Source organism: Chlorocebus sabaeus, chromosome 14 (assembly GCF_047675955.1).
Source record: "Chlorocebus sabaeus isolate Y175 chromosome 14, mChlSab1.0.hap1, whole genome shotgun sequence".
Lineage (NCBI taxonomy): Eukaryota > Metazoa > Chordata > Mammalia > Primates > Cercopithecidae > Chlorocebus > Chlorocebus sabaeus.
In genome coordinates this window covers 9212781-9229158 of record NC_132917.1, presented here as the reverse complement: position 1 = coordinate 9229158, position 16378 = coordinate 9212781, and the positions used below count along the sequence as shown (strand labels likewise).

The following is a 16378-nucleotide window of genomic DNA, read 5'->3' as shown; positions in this document are numbered from 1 at the left end:
TTTTGGCTCAAATAAGAAATTTTCTCTCTCTTTGATCTTTGCCAGGAAATAGGATCAACAATCCGACTTCCATAAAGTGCAAGCTGAAACTTGAACCCTTATGATCAGTCAAGAAGGTGATAAGAGGCTGTGGTTCCTTTAAATGTCACAATGACAACAACATGGGTTTGGAGTGTTAATACCTGGGTTTGAATCCCAACTCTGTCCCTCACTAGCTAAGGGCCCTGTAAGTGACTGTGTGCCTTAAAATGATGGTAATACAAACTATCCTGCACAGCTGCCAAGTGGAATAAATGAAACAGAGTATCCTTCATGCATAGCCCAGTGATTGCTACACCCTGGGTGCTCATCAAATCACTGCCACGGATACCTTTATTGATACCTTTACTCACTGTCGAAAGCTGGACAGCAACTAGGACCTGCAGTGATGTGTGAAGTATTAAAAACTGGCAAAGTCACAGGGTGGTGAGCAATGTACCAGCTGTAACATGCAGGCCCTGCTCTGCTTTCTGCTTTTGCAGGAAATTTTATAAAGGAGAGGGAGGGATTGCTTTTATTTAACTATGCACAACTGCCTTTGTTGTTAACTGAGACAAGTTAGTTTCGTCCGGATTCCATGGTGTGGAGTGCTCCAAGTGGGCCCGCCTAGGCAAGGACTCTGAGCCTCCCAAGAGAGATATTAGCTGCTTCTTCTTTTCTTTTCTTTTTTTTTTTTTCTTTTTGATACAGGGTCTCACTCTCTGTCACCCAGATGGAGTACAGTGGCGTGATGTCAGCTCACTGCAATTTCTGCTTCCTGAGCTTAAGCAATTCTTCAGCCTCAGCCTCCCGAGTAGCAGGGACTACAGGCATGAGCCACCACGCCCAGCTAAGTTTTGTATTTTTTTGTAGAAACAGGGTTTCCCCATGTTGCCCAGGCTGGTCTTGAACTCCTGGGTTCAAAGCAATCCACCCACCTTGGCCTCCCAAAGTGCTGGGATGACACATGTGAGCCACTGTGCTGGGCCAGATATTAGCTCTTCAAACCATTCAGGGCCTCAGTTATCTAATCTGTAAAGTGGGAATGACACTGACTGACCTTATGGGATTGTCTAAGAATTAAATAAGCCATCCTGTGTAAGAGTCACCAGCTGGCTATAATCTATCCACAGAATCAGGTATGGCATTATTCTCTCCATGTTAGAGCTGAGACAATCCAGGTCTAGCCATCAGGTGAATGAAGCTAAAGGGCTAGATGTCTGGGAGGGAGAAGCAGAACCCGGGCCTCCACCCACCTCCTACATCGTCGGCCATCGTGGGCTGGCTGCTTTCTAGGCCCCCTGCTTGGCAGCCCCGCTGGGACTTCCCTTCGCCATCATACTCTTGGAATTCCCTTCCACCGCTTGCTTTCCTGTGTTGGGTCCTGTTTCCTGACTTTCAATTTCCTCTTTCTTGGCTTTCCCCTTCATTTTACTAAAACACATCCTTTAGGAGTTTCAGAGAAATGACACATGGGAGCCAAAGTTTTTGAGCCTTGCATGTCTGAAAATATCTTTAATTCTACTCTCATATTTGATGGGCTGGGCATAATTCCAGGCTGAGTTAGTTTCTTCACGATTTTAATGGCATTGCTCCATGCCGTAACGTTTCCAGTGCTGCTGCTGAGAAGCTCACCACCATTCTGATTTCGAATCCTCTGGGTGCTGTCTGGAAGCTTTTAAGATCTTTTGCAAGTTCACACAGGGATGCTTAGGGTAGGTCTTTTCCCTTATTGTGCTGGGCACTTGCGAGCCTCTCAACTTGGAGACTCTTCCGTTCCATTTTTAGAAACTGCCTTTAGATTTGTTGCACTGATGACATCCTTCTCTCTTTCTAAAACACCTGCCAGTTGGATGCTGGGCCTTGAGAATTAATCCTTGTTTTGTCTTTTATCTATTTCCCACTTTTTGGTCTTTTGGATCTATTTTCTAAGAGATTTCCTCTACTCCAACCCTTCTTGTTGGATTTTTAATATTATATTTTCTTACCTTAGTCATGTCCCTGGCCTTCTTTAATAGCAAGCTGCATCCCAGTCTTCCCGTACGTTCATTTTTCTGCTAATTCTGGTCTCCCTCATGCTGGAGGCTGCTCATCTGTACTGAAGCGTGAGGCACCAGGAGGCTCACAGGCAGCTCTGTGTGTATGGAAAGGGCTTATCCACCCAGGTGTGGGGAGAGCAGGCAGCCAACTGACTTTTCCACCAGGAGACGCCCTCCATGGCAGCATCTATGACCTTTACCCTGGGCACATGCAGTTTCTCCAGTTTAAAAAAAATCTCCACTCTTTCCCAACCCGGTGGTAAGACCCTCCCATGCATGCCTGCCAGCGTCCAGGGCACGGGGCTGAGGCAGGGCGAGGGCTCCACTGCTGAGCAGGTGGGCCGCCACTCTAGGATAGGGATGAAGGGGGATGAAGGAATTTCAAATTCCTCCAAGTGAAAAGCTCAAGCAGAGCAACAGCTTTTTACTTTTACCATTTCCTACAGAAATGTTCATAAGTGAAGATGGGGAGACACACCAAGGGCCCGAGTGCTCCTGCTCTTCCCTTTCCCATTAGGAACTCACACGTGATGCTCCCTCATTTCTCCCCTTCTAAGGCCAGTCTCACAAAACCACTGTCATCACCATCTCAAGAACGAGCTGTTTTTCACTTGTTATGAGCTTTCTAACAGAGGACGTGAAAAAGATGCTGTTATTTGTGGCCTACAGAGAAAGCATTACTGAGTTCTTGACCTCTTCCATGGCCTTTAGGAGAAACTGGAGAAGACAAACAGGAAAGAAAAGCTGGGGCAATCCCAGGGTCCATTCCACCAGGGCAGGGTCCCAAACAGCCCTCTCGGGCTGCCCACTTCTTCAAAACGTTGTCCCCATCATGAGGACAGCACAGAGCTGCCAGGCACAAGAAAGGCGCGATTCACCCACAGTACCAAGCAGCAGCCACAGGCAGCAGGCACCAGCGCCGCATTCCCACGGCTGAAAACTCAGGCACTGCTCTCAGGCCAGGTTTTTTTTTTAGGTTCTATACTTGGGAGCACAAAAGGCCTTTAAATATTCATGGTAATTTCTGTGCTTTGATTACAGGTTACCTTGCTGTGTAAGATGGGCCTGAAACATATTTATTAAATATTATAAGCTTAAATGCCTACTATAATTACCAGAAAGAGAGTATTCGACACAGTTTAGAAACTATTAAAAATTCAAATCAGAGGCCCTTAAGAAGATGAATGCATTTACCCGTTTTGTCCCATAGCTGTGTACATTTAAATTGCAGAGCTGAATTTTAAGTCCTGCTAAAGTAAAAATTACAGTTTTAAACTTTATTCCAAATTGACCCAATGTGTATAGAAAACATAATGCTTTTAGGTACCCAAGGAACTGTGAAATGCATTCCTAGTATATCAAACAAACCTTAAGTATCCTCTACTGAGCCTCTTTCCCATCTGAAGTAACCGCAGCATTTCATACACAGAGCTGCTTACCAGGTTTTTGAAAAGTGCTGTCAACTCCTTTGTAAACACTGAGAACTTCAGGAACGCACTTCCTAAATCCGGGTCATCTCTGCATACGCAGTTGCCACCAAACTTCTCCAGAGCCTGGGTGTACTGCTCTTCATTTTCCACGTGAGCTGCAACAGAATGAGGGAGGTGCTGTGAGTCTCAGGCATGCCACCCTCACTCCCCACCAGGTTCTTCTCGGTTGTGAATAACACTGAACACATCAGCAGAAGAAAAATCTGAGAAAAATCAAGCTGCACCAGGAACAGAAATAGCTTCATTATCCTGACAACAACCCGTGGTGCCAGCAACAGATCCCAAAGAACAAGTGTGGTGTGCAAGAGGGGAAGCCCTTGCCCACGTCCAGTGGTCCTCAGCATTACCAGATGAGACGGCCAAGGACACACATTTCCACCCCTCCGAGGACTCTTCCCTCACCAAATGATGGCAGAAGTCACCAGACTCAGTCCCCTCCCAGAAACTCAACCACAGATGCCCCATTCCTTTCTAGCCTGAAGCCCAGGACTCTAATTCAGAGCCACACACCGCAGCTCCTTCTCCTTTTCACACAGGAATAGCAGTGGTCTTTGCAGCTTCAGTGGCTCTCCTCAGGATGCAACCTCTACCCAGGGGCCCTTCCCTCCCAAACTCCTCTGCATCCTACAGACTCATGCTTCCTCCAGGAAGCCTTCCATGACTCTGCCCTACACCCTGGGTATTTCACTGGCACCTCTCCTATCCTTGCAGTCAGCATGTTATATTGAAATGGTCTGGTAAATGTGTTCCCCATACACTGGACGTGCTTAGAGTTTACAGACTAAGTTGTATTCATCTTTGACCAAGTCATGTGCCTGAAATATTAGACAACACACATGTTGTTTGAGCAGAAAAAGCAAACCAGGTGCTACGTCTCATGGCATTTTATTATGATTTAGGCCTCAAAGTAGCACCTGTAAGAGTGAAAAATCTGGACTCTAGGTCTCTGGCACAGTGGTTCTCAATCCTTACTGGCTACCAAAAGCATGCATGGATTTTCACCAAACTCTAGACACCACTGTCCCATCTCAGACCTCTGATTCAGAACCGTGGGTAGGAATAGGGAAGGGGACACAGGTGATTCTGGTAAATTAATGTGGTTGAATATAATTCCCTCACTACCAGGTCAGGCACTTTCAAATGAAACCAGCCAGTCTATAAAAAAAAAACTTCTATCTCCATGGCTACCTAATTTCTATTTTCATCAGTTCAATTGGAAATATAACACAACTATTTACAGGCACAACAGAGCAGCCAGACCTGCGGTGTAAACTTGGATGTGAACTCCACCAGAGACAGCCTTAGTGCTGCAGCTCCTCCACCAGGGGACAGATCCTGAGAGCCCGTCGGTAGCTCCCAAATTCCTTCTCCAGGAAATGAGACCACTGTCAGCTAATGCCAATGCCCAGGCTGGGCCTGACAATGAGGGAAAACGAGGGAACATTTGCTCCTGGAGGGCAGTCCTGGACCCTCAGCCAATCCCTATGACCCATGAATGGTCTGCTCGCCCATCCTAGGGGGGAAGCACCATGTCCTTGACCTCTAGTGGCATTTGGGGGACTAGAGGGCTCTAATGGGGATCCAGCAGACACAAGAGAAAACTCACTTCACTGTCTGAGTCCTTTCCTTTTTTTTTAACATTCCAGAAAAGAGCCTGAGAGTTCTAGATAAATTAAATGAATTTCTGAGACCAGATTCAACAAATTCAGACAGAAACATATACGTGCACACGCACACACCCGCAAACACAGCTCCTCAGGAGCCCTCGGAAGATCCAGGTTCCAGTCCTATATCCACCAGCAAACACCTGTATGACCTTGGTAAGTCACAGTGACGCTGGGCCTGCGGCATCAGCTACATAAAGCATAAAGACCTGCTGGGAGATGCTCTCAAGGTCAGAGGAAGAATGAAAGAATTAGGTAAAGAGACTTAGTTTACCACACTCGGCACATAACCAATAACACTAACAAAAGTAACAGCAGCAACAGGTGTCACTTATTCAAAGCACAAACTTTACATATATTTTTTCTAAACTTCATAAGATATGTACTGTTTCTCATAACACTATTAGGAAATTAGGGCTCAAAGAGATCAAATAATTCATCTGAGGAAACACAGCCAGAAAGTTGCAGAGCTGGGATTCAAACCCAAATCTTCTGATTCCAAAGTCCACTCTCCTACTCTACTACGTGATGTTTGTTTCATCGTTAAAAAGTTTACCTTGTCAAACAAAAGTATCTAATTTTTAGGTTTTTAAAATCCAGTTTCACAGATGGGTCAATAATTCCTTCTGTTTTACTCTATTTATAATTCTAGAGCATGGTTAACAGTGAAGGCAAGGTCCTTTCAAACCACATACTATTTTTAAACTATCTCAAAATTAGTGGTCAAGACATGGGCAGTTTCAGTGGGTTCAGGAAGGGAGCTGGTGGCCACAGGCAGGCATCTGTCACTACATACTGTCTGTCCACTGGATGACAGAAACAGAAATGCAACCTCCACATTCCTGCTTACTCCCTCGCTCGCTTTCTGAGCCATGGGTCTTTCAAAGAGACACCAACAGAGGTGAGCTGGGCCGTGGTGTCCTCCTTCACGGTGCTGGGCAATGAATACAAAGCACCCGGCAGGAGAGAAGCTGAAGACTCTACCCAGCCTCATGGTGTCCTTCAAACCACGAGGAGGACTGGACCCTCAGTGCTCCTCTAAGTGAACACCCAAAGGGAAGGGACTTCGCATATGGTTAATGCCTACTAGGTCGCTTGTAAGTCTTTTGTTCAGTTTAACCTGACAGCACTAAGAGTTGGCTATCATTATCCCTATTTTTTTCTGAATCAAGTGCAGTTCAGAGAGTCATGTCACCTGCCCCAGACCACAGAGCTGGAGGAGGGTCAATGCACTTTGTGGACCACACAGGCTGCCTCCAGCCCTGGGCAGGAGAGAGGAGCCGGCCTTCTCACTGGTAGTAGGCTTCATGTTCCAGCACCAAGAAATACGAAAGTACTCCTTATCATCCCTCCTTCTGGGCTCCTCAACTGACTACCTGGTGTAGGTTAAGTTTTTTTGTTTTTAAAAAAATTATTGGCCGGACACGGTGGCTCACACCTGTAATCCCAGCACTTTGGGGGGCTGAGACAGGTGGATCACCTGAGGTCAGGAGTTTCAGACCAGCCTGGCCAACATGGTGAAACCCTGTCTCTACTAAAAATACAAAAAATAGCCAGGCATGGTGGCACATGCCTGTAATCCCAGATACTCGGGAGGCTGAGGCAGGAGAATCACTTGAACCTAGAAGGTGAAGGTTGCAGTGAGCAGAGATAACACCAGTGCACTCTAGCCTGGGCAACAGAGCAAGACTCCATCTCAAACAAAACAAAACAAAACAAAATCTTGTCCCTGTACATCTTCTAAATGATGCATTGATCCCCAGCAACCCAATGTGATCAATTAGTTCTTTGGCTTGTCATCACCATCATCATCTCACGGATTCACATTTACAGCGCTTTCATCCACTACAATCAGCACTATCTTCTGATGCTCACACTGTACCAGTTTAGGTCAGTGGGAATCTTTTTGCGCTGGTCTAGTTGGGGATTTTTAGACGTATTTTTCAACCCGCAAATGAACTTGAAGCTTCCTGCTGAAGCCCATAAGCCCTGTGTCTTCCTCTAACACCTCGCATGGTGCCCACCATGACAACAGCCATCCCCCCATGAATAACATGGCACTGACTGACCCACTGCTCCGGATCACCCCAAGATGAAGGTTTTCCTACTATAGAACAGAAAATCATTGAGTGCGTTTGTTTTCCTTTTGCCAAAAACAATCTTAAAACAGGAACCTAAAATAAATAGCTTGGGAATAAAGTTTCTGGAAAGATCTCAAACTATCAGCTTTTATTTACAGAATTATGAAAGCTGTTCTTCTAAAAAGAGCTCACACTCTCACCTCCCCCTTGTTCAAATGTATCTTAAACTCTAATTCTCATTAATGATCCAGATCCAATAATCACTGACCCGGGAGGGACTTTGGAAAATAAGAATCTGAGTCACAGAGACCACGCTAGGACAAGACTTCGTTTCTTCTCAATTCTAAGCCATCACCCCTTTATCTCCCCCACCTCACTGCACGAAACCCACCAATCCCTGCAAAAGGATGAACTGAGAGACTCTTGCAGAGAAATCAATCATGAAGCCAGCATGCATGTGTACAAATGGAGTTTAGAGGCAATGACTAGGTTTTGTTGTGTGCTTTTTTAGTTTACTGGATTCTGTTATTTAAAAAATTGGTATCAAGGAGAAGGCCCAGTGCAAATGGTTTAAGCAAAAATTGTTGGATACAAAAATGACAAAGAATGGCTCCTTTGAGCCCCATCTATGGGCCGCACACGCAGATACGGCTCTCGACAGGTCAGTGTGGCCCATGGCACAGTGAGGAAGCCACCAACACAGCACTTCCAGAGGATGGGCGTCCCACGGCCAACTTACCTTCAACCACCTCCTCTTTCATCTCAAACATAACGTTAACTCACTATTTCCAGCCCTGCAACAGGGATGTGACAGTATGCTGGGGTGAGATACAAGGACACATATGCTCATGGCTGGGATGAATGCCTGGGGAAAGATATGTCAATCCATGCACTGATCACTTACAACACATCAGGCAATGGGCTAGGTGCTGAGGACTCAGATGGCAAAGAGACATTGAAATCGGGCTCCAAGGACAGGTAAGACTTATCGAGTAGAGAAGCAGCAGATCACAGAAACAGACAGGCATTAGCCCCAGGGGAACACCAGGGCATCCTATGTGTTCCCACTGTTAATACTTTCTCTGGTTTTTTGCTTTATTTTGTTTTGTTTTTGAGATAGAATCTCGCTCTGTTGCCCAGGCTGGAGTGTAGTGGTATAATCTCGGCTCAATGTAACCTCCACCTCCCGGGTTCAAGTGATTCTCCTGCCTCAGCCTCCCAAGTAGCTGATACTACAGTCACGCACCACCGTGCCCGGCTAATTTTTCTATTTTTAGTAGAGACAGGGTTTCACTATATTGGCCAGGCTGGTCTGGAACTCCTGACCTCGTGATCTGCCCGCCTCAGCCTCCCAAAGTGCTGGGATTACAGGCGTGAGCCACCGCACCCGGCCTACTTTCCCTGTTTTAAAGCCCCTGTCTGCATCCAGCTCTCAACTCTCAAAATCGCCAAAGGTAACACAGGCCTCATTGTCCCCACCTCCTCAGGGCTCCTATACTCACTGCTGAGTCCTTTCATTCCATGGATTCTGAAAGGTGACCTAGTCTAAACATGGAAACCAAAGCTCAGAGAGGGTGATGACTTGCTCAAGGTCACAGTGAGTTTGCAGCAGAGCTGGAACAAGAATTCGGGTTTCCTGACTCTGAGTTCAATGCTCTTCCTCCCACAGCAAAAATCGTTTCTTCATTTGCTCATGACATCTTTTTTTGCTCTCATCTAGGCTAAGATTTGCTCTCATCTAGGCTCATCTAGGCTAAGAGCTGAAGATAGTGACAATGTACAACCTTCCAGTCAAGTGCATGTACCGTTAACCCGAACACCAAGCTGTAACCAGCATAACAGAAGGAAGGTAGGGTGCACCAGCCTCATGGCTTCCCAGTCCCCGCCTCCATGCTGACCCAACAAAGACCCTCCAAACCCCTGCTCCAGGCCAGACCGCAGGCTACCTGGGAGTCAGGCAGAGGAAAAATCACCTGCTGACACCCCACATTCCAACCTTCCATGCAGACAGCTTGGTGAAGGGAGCGTTTAAGGAGAGACATATGTTCTCTACGGCAGCAGCTTGGTGGAGACACTCCTTAGATGGATGACACGACGATTAATCCTCAAATGTGTATCACGACATGAATGTTGTGATGTTGTGCACAACTCTGCATAGCGGAGACCATTTCCTCCGGCTGTCGGCTGTGCATGCCACCTGTTTCCAACCTCACTTGTGGCGCGTGATCTCATAGGAATGCAATTTCTTCAAATCAAAGATCATCCCCGTTTCTTAACAGGGTCTCTACCTGGTGGACATCCCGCGAGAGAGGGCCATTTTCAGAACTTTATTTCTAGAATCATCCCAACTAAATGGCTGAAAACATATTTTCATTTCCAATTTGCTAATGTGTATCATTCTGGATAATCCCACTTTCAGAAATCTATCCTAAGGAAATAATCAAGGTGATCAGAGATGTGTGTACAGAACATTTATAAAGAGTGAAAATTTAAAATGTGCTAAGTTCCAACAATATGAAAATGGTTAAATTAACAGTATTTCTACAAAATGGAATATTATGTTGGCTTTTAAAATCATGATATAGGAATATGGTAGGAGCAGAACGCCAAGTTTAAAAAAGGCAGGACACAAAATTAGATATTTAGTCTCAATTTTGCAAAAAAGTAAAACGTAGAGAGGAGGTTGAAAAGATAATACATCAAAATGCTAACAGTGGTGGGAAAAACTGAGCACTTGCTAGCAGTCAATAACCTGTTATATGCAAGGCGTTACATGCTAGGCCCCAGGCCAAGTGCTTTCTAGATGTTATTTTATTCTCCTCTGAGTGGACTAGGAAACAGACTGTCAAGTGTGAACCCGCCCAGGGTCATGCAACTTCTAAGAGGCAGAGCCTCGTTCCAAGTCAGGGGTGGGCCTCAGACCCAGCGCTCACCTGAGCCTCCACTGGTTATAAAGATACTGAGATCCCATCAGGGTCAAGGGTCAAGACTTGGTTGGTTTAGTGCTTTTCTGAACTTTCTAAATTTTCTAAACTAAGCTTATCTTATCTTTATAATAACAATGTAAAGAATAAATAAAAACTTAAAAAAGAAATCTGAAGCATCAGCTCTAACTGCCAGATTGTTTCAGTGCTCTGTGACTGTGCCTATTAAGAACATTAGGCCGGGTGCAGTGGCTCACGCCTATAATCCCAGCACTTTGGGAGGCCAAGGTGGGCATATCTCTTGAGGTCAGGAGTTTGAGACCAGCCTGGCCAACAGGGCAAAACCCAATCTTTACTAAAAATACTAAAATTAGCCAGGAGTGGTGGCAAGTGTCTGTAATCCCAGCTCCTCAGGAGGCTGAGGCACGAGAATCACTTCAACCCAGGAGGCAGGGGTTGCAGTGAGCCGAGTTCGTGCCACTGTGCACTCCAGCCCGGGTGACAGAGCGAGACTCCATCTCAAAAGAAAATAAACAAACAAACAAATAAATAAATAACATTAGAATCTTTCTCTCCCAAAGCTTTCCCTGGACAAGGTAACATGAGGGAGACAGCCTTTGGAACTGATATACCTGTATCATCTTCGACCAGACAGAAGTAGCCACAACCAGAAGGGGTTGAACAAAAATGTCCTCCCTGTTCATAACCCCTGCCAGCTCCCGCGCAGGCTGAGCAACTGGAAAGGATGCCTCTCACGGGCTTCTTCCTGCCACTTCCTCTGCCTTCTCCAACACCCCAGGTTTCTTCCACTTTCAAAACCCATTTCCATCATCTTTCCTAGGAAGTCCCTTGGAATGTGATTCCTTGAGAAACTGCCAGTCTTTGTGGATAGTACCCCAGGATGCATCTAGTCTGGTTGTGTTCAGCACAGGCAGCTAGCAATGGAGTTCACTAATAAGGCCAAGGTGTGAGCTATTCAAACACAAAACCTGTTGTCCATGATCGCCCCATCCTCTTTCATCCTGCCTTATATTAATGACCCCATCCTACAATCACGGCTCAAAGTCTGCGTGAATAACTAAATGTCACCTCAATTACCTCCCTGTGAATCTTCTACTGCTTGTAAGAGTACACTTGGAAGGCAGGTAAGAGGGGTGAAGAGTGGTGACTGGGCTACTGCATTTTTTTTGTTGTTTTTTTTTTTTGAGACGGAGTCTTGCTCTGTCGCCCAGGCTGGATGGAGTACAGTGGTGGGATCTCGGCTTACTGCAAGCTCCGCCTCCCAGGTTCACGCCATTCTCCTGCCTCAGCCTCCCAAGTAGCTGGGACTACAGGCGCCCGCCACCATGCCCGGCTAATTTTTTGTATTTGTAGTAGAGACGCGGTTTCACCGTGTTAACCAGGATGGTCTCGATCTCCTGACCTCGTGATCTGCCCGCCTCGGTCTCCCAAAGTGCTGGGATTACAGGTGTGAGTCACCGTGCCTGGCCTGCATATTTTTTTTTATGTTGATGCTTTCTGTCCCTTTAGGCTTTAGAGTACAGAATATATCAACATTTACTTTTATTCATTCACTGTGTGCTTCCATTATGGGTCAAGAATATTTCTGGTTACTAAAAAATAAAATCCAATCACACTGAAACTCTATTATACAGCAAGCACTAATAAACACAAAGATTCATCAAGCAGAGCTCCTGCCCTCAAGAAGCAAGCATCCAATAAGGGAGAAAGACTCAGACAATCAGTTAAGTGCAGTGACACAAAGGCAAGAAACAGAATGAGCTCTGGGGAATTCAAGGTGCTTGGTGTGGCCAGAGCACGGGGAAGGGCTGGAGTGTCAGACAGGGGCCGGAAATGAGGGACTTTATCCCAGGTAATGGAGAGCAGTCAAAAGGCTTCTAAGAGATCTGCATTCAAGAAAGATAATAAACCTTGGTACCTGCCAACACACAACTCAGCAAGACAAAGATAAACATGCGAAAACAATCCACTGTTACGTAAATTACACAAGGTGGAAACACAGCACTCTATGGGGAAAGGAGTACATTTTCTGGGGGCTGGTAACAGAAAAGGCTTCTTGGAGCAGACGACCTTTAAAGGAATTTGCTCATTGAAAATGTAGTATGAAGTGAGACTAAAACTGAGCTACCAGCTGCTTGACTCACTCTCCTTAACCAGAGAGCTGCTTCCATCCTAGGGGTGCCTGAAGGGGGTTGGAGGTGGTGGGGAGGGGATCTCACTGAAAAACTGGCAGGGCTTTCCTTTAGCCTGCAGACAGGCTACCCCAAGGTGTTTGGGTTCAAAGCCAAGAGGTGAATTCAACATTTGTTGAATGGGGAGTACAAGCTATTAGAAATTTTACTCCCAATTATATTCACACCCTTTAATGGGGGAAGAGTTCATGTTGGCAAAGCAATCTGATTCGCTACATTACAGAATGTGCATTTAGCCAGGGTAAGCAGATTTCAGCCCTTCATTTTTGCCATGTCATACCCCATGACTTACGAGCTCACCACAGTGACGACTTAAGAACACACCACTGCCCCCACCCAACTCCATGGAGGGCACAGCCTCTAGCAAGGAAACTGACTCCTATGGTTCCATGAGATCCCGGGGTTTCACCCTCAGGGACAAGCAGCCCTTGGAAAGTGCATGGTCTCTAAAGCCTCAGACAGTAGCTACCATGAACACTGTGGAGATGACATACGTGTAAAACTAATCTTTCATCCTTACAACTCTGCAGGATTTTACAGATGAGGAAACAGATGAAGTCATCGTGTTGATTTGGTAGAAGATTTAAGCTCAAGGTCTGAGCTTTTTCGCTTGGTGTGTTGGGTTTGTGGACAGGTTTATGCAGGTATGTGCATCCCAAACAGTGTATGCAAAATTATGTAAAGGTACCTTTTCCTGGAGGGATCATCCAAAACAGTCTTCTTATTTTTACAGATGTCTACGATAACCAAAAGATTAAAGAACCACTGATGAAACCACAGCCCCATGTCTCACAGATGCGTGTGGCCACCGGCTTGGCCCACAGACTGGCTGACTATAAACACCGGCCAAATTAAACAGCAGATACCTCTGAACCGAAGTATGATTCATGCCAACACTTGGACGTCAGTTAAGTCACAGACCTCTGCGTTCCTTCAGAGGTAACTTCCTTCCATGACTAATGCAGTGGTCACTTTGGACAGGATTCCACAAGTCACCATCTAAATTCCAATCATTGTTGTTAGCCAGCAGCGGGGAGACGGCTGGACTCCAGAGCCTCACAACTGGAAGACATCTCCAGGGCCTTCAAGCCCATGTCCTCACCTCCCTCTACAACTTCCTCAGAGACAGGGGCCGTCCACCCGCTGCAGGAACCTTCCAACCACCAGCTCGCCACTCAGGCTGCTGACCCAGTTATCCTCCCCTTCATATCTGAGTCAAGGCTTGCTCTTGTGAAAGCCTCCTCTAGAGAGGAACAAATACTACGTCTACCTTCCTCAGCCCAGAGAAAGCCCTTCATGTACGCCCTCTCCCCCGCCTTCCGAAACTAAGAGCCCCATGTCCTTCAGATATCCATCCTACAAGGAGATTTCTCCATCTCTAAGATTTTCAGGTTCTTCTTTATATGCTGCTCTTACAACTAAATAATGAAACAACAACCTTCTTTATAAGCACCAAAGACTTCACTGAGGTCACATGTGGCTCGCCTTTGGGACATGTGCCACGTACTGGCTCACACTGATCTTGTAATCAACCAAAACCACCTGGAATTTTTCAGAAGGACTACGACGGCTCAGTCAGGTGGCACGTACGGTGCTCCCCACGTTGCCACTTGTTTTCTCCACCGTGTGCCCCTAGCAACTTCCTGACTCAGCAACAGGCAGCATGCTGCAGCTGTCAGAAGCAGAGACGGGGACACTCACCTGGTTTTGAATCTGAACTCCTCCAACTGTTGGCTAGATGACACTGGCAAATCGCTGCTCAGTGCCTCTGGGAGCTCATCTGTCAATGAACAGGACCTAACTCACAAAACTGTAAGGATGGAATTCACATAAGTTTTTGTTTAGCTTTATAATAGAAATATTCTAACAAATACCTCATGAGTATTTATTACCACTATGCTTCTACCCTCAGGTTTATCAATATTCTTTATCATCATTTATCATCATTTATCTTTATCATCATTTATCATCTATTTCTTTTTAAACACACACAGTGTACATAAATTTTGTATCCTGAATTTTACTGCTGAAGATTTCATCATAAGCATTTTTCTTCCTGTTGCTATATAAACATAATTCCAGCAAGCAGCTAAATCCTAATTCAGCTTTATATAGGAGGCATTCAATTTCTCACTTTGATAAGCAGTGCAACAAGACAGTGAACATCTTTGTGCATGGATCTCCTTCCACGAAAATATTTTTATTTTTCTTGATGTGCACCACCAAACTGCTTTCCAAAAACTCTGCGTGCATGTTTTCAGTGCCGCAACAATGGAGCACAGTACTAGTTACTGTAAGCTTGCCAAACAGTAAGGATTATTCCGATCTTGTTATTTTCTCATGTAACAGGTAGAAATCAGATACAGTATACATATTTTTAAAAATATTTTTTTCTTTTTCAAAAAAATATCCTTTTCCTTTTTACTGTTTTTGAGACAGGGTCTCACTCTGTCACCCAAGATGAAGTCCAGTGGTGCAATTTCAGCTCACTGCAGCCTCAACCTCCTAGGTTCATGTAATCTTCCTGCCTCAGCCTCCCAAATAGCTGGGATTACAGGCATACACCACCATGCCCAACTAATTTTTGAATTTTTTTGTAGAGACAGGGTTTCACCATGTTGCCTAGGCTGGTCTTGAACTCCTGAGCTCAAGCGATCCATCTGACTCAGCTTCCCAAAGTGCTAGGACTACAGGCATGAGTCACTGTGCCCAGCCAGTATCTTCTTATTGCACAGTGAAACTTCATTTCCTCAACTATTATATTTGTTCTGAACTGCCTTGTTCTAATTGATAATATCTATAATAGAAATAGTTTTCTGTATGAATTTGAGGTGTACTTTCATATATTCTAACACTGCAAACAACAGGCAGGAACACACACACAAAGTTGTTGTATTCTCATTTTCTTTTGTAGGTGGGAGATGGTAAGGATTTGAGGGAAAATCAGCATTTCTTTCTTTGTACTTTCAAGAATGGGATAATTTTCTAGGATATTCTGATTGAGGGTAGGAATATCACTCTCAATAAAAATGTTCTAACAAGTCCTTATGACAGAGTAATTCTAGAGAAGTGAAAATGAAAATCTTTTGTTGCTTCCTTCTTGATAGAGATGAATTTTTCCACCCACTGATATGTCAAACAGCTGAAAAATGTTAGCTTCAACTTCCTGGGGTGTGGAGGGAACACCTTTGGGCTGAGCTAGAGCTTGGGAAATTTTAGACAAGAGTTTTAAAATAAATATGAACTTTTTTTTAAGAGGTCAGATAGCAATCAATCACTGAGTGGCAAAGAGTTTTTCATAAATCATTATGACAACTGCTTTTGCAAACCTGAGCTAAGACTCTCCAGAAATACAGCTGGCTGGGTTGCCATCATTGTGAAGACGGGGAGCAAACATAACACACTGCCTATTGTGGAAGAAGACTACTGTTTTGCTACATGTGGGACATGCGGATACCCTTTTGGCCCAGTCCAGTGTTTAAAGTGGGGATGGGGGGTTCTAAGGTAGGATTCTCAAAGCCCAGCACTGTCACCTGGGAGCTTTTTCAATTAGCAAATACTCAGGCTCCATCCCTGACCTGCTGAACCAGAAACTCAATCCCTGTTTTAACAAGACCCCAGGGGGATTCTGATACTCTCTCAAGTTTATAACCACTGGTCTAATGCAGGGATTCAGAAACTTCTTCCTAGAAAGTCAGAGTGTAAATATTTAAGCAGGGCGCTAACCCCATCACAAGGGCCCCGCTCTCATGCCCTCATCTAAAGCTAATTACTTCCCAAAGGCCCCACCTCCAGACACCATCACACTGCGGGCTGTTGAGGCAATACTGAGGTTATTGTGTAGGTAATGATGGTAAGATACCATTCTTAGCTTTCAGGCTGTGAAAACACAGGTGTCTGGCCACAGTTTTCCAACCTCCATTTTAAGGCATCTTAAATTTCCTTCTAC

At 45.3% G+C, this 16378-nt stretch overlaps 1 protein-coding gene across 7 annotated transcripts in view; it reads right to left on the bottom strand.

Annotated features, from left to right (window-relative positions):
- The window catches only part of ASAP2 (ArfGAP with SH3 domain, ankyrin repeat and PH domain 2), a 202472-nt gene that overhangs the window by 108532 nt on the left and 77562 nt on the right, over positions 1–16378 (bottom strand). For all 7 annotated transcript variants that reach the window (XM_073022767.1, XM_038006536.2, XM_073022765.1 and 4 more), the window contains exon 3: positions 3497–3642. In XM_073022767.1, the coding sequence (XP_072878868.1) occupies positions 3497–3642 (146 nt within the window). The remainder of the gene's footprint in view (positions 1–3496; positions 3643–16378) is intronic.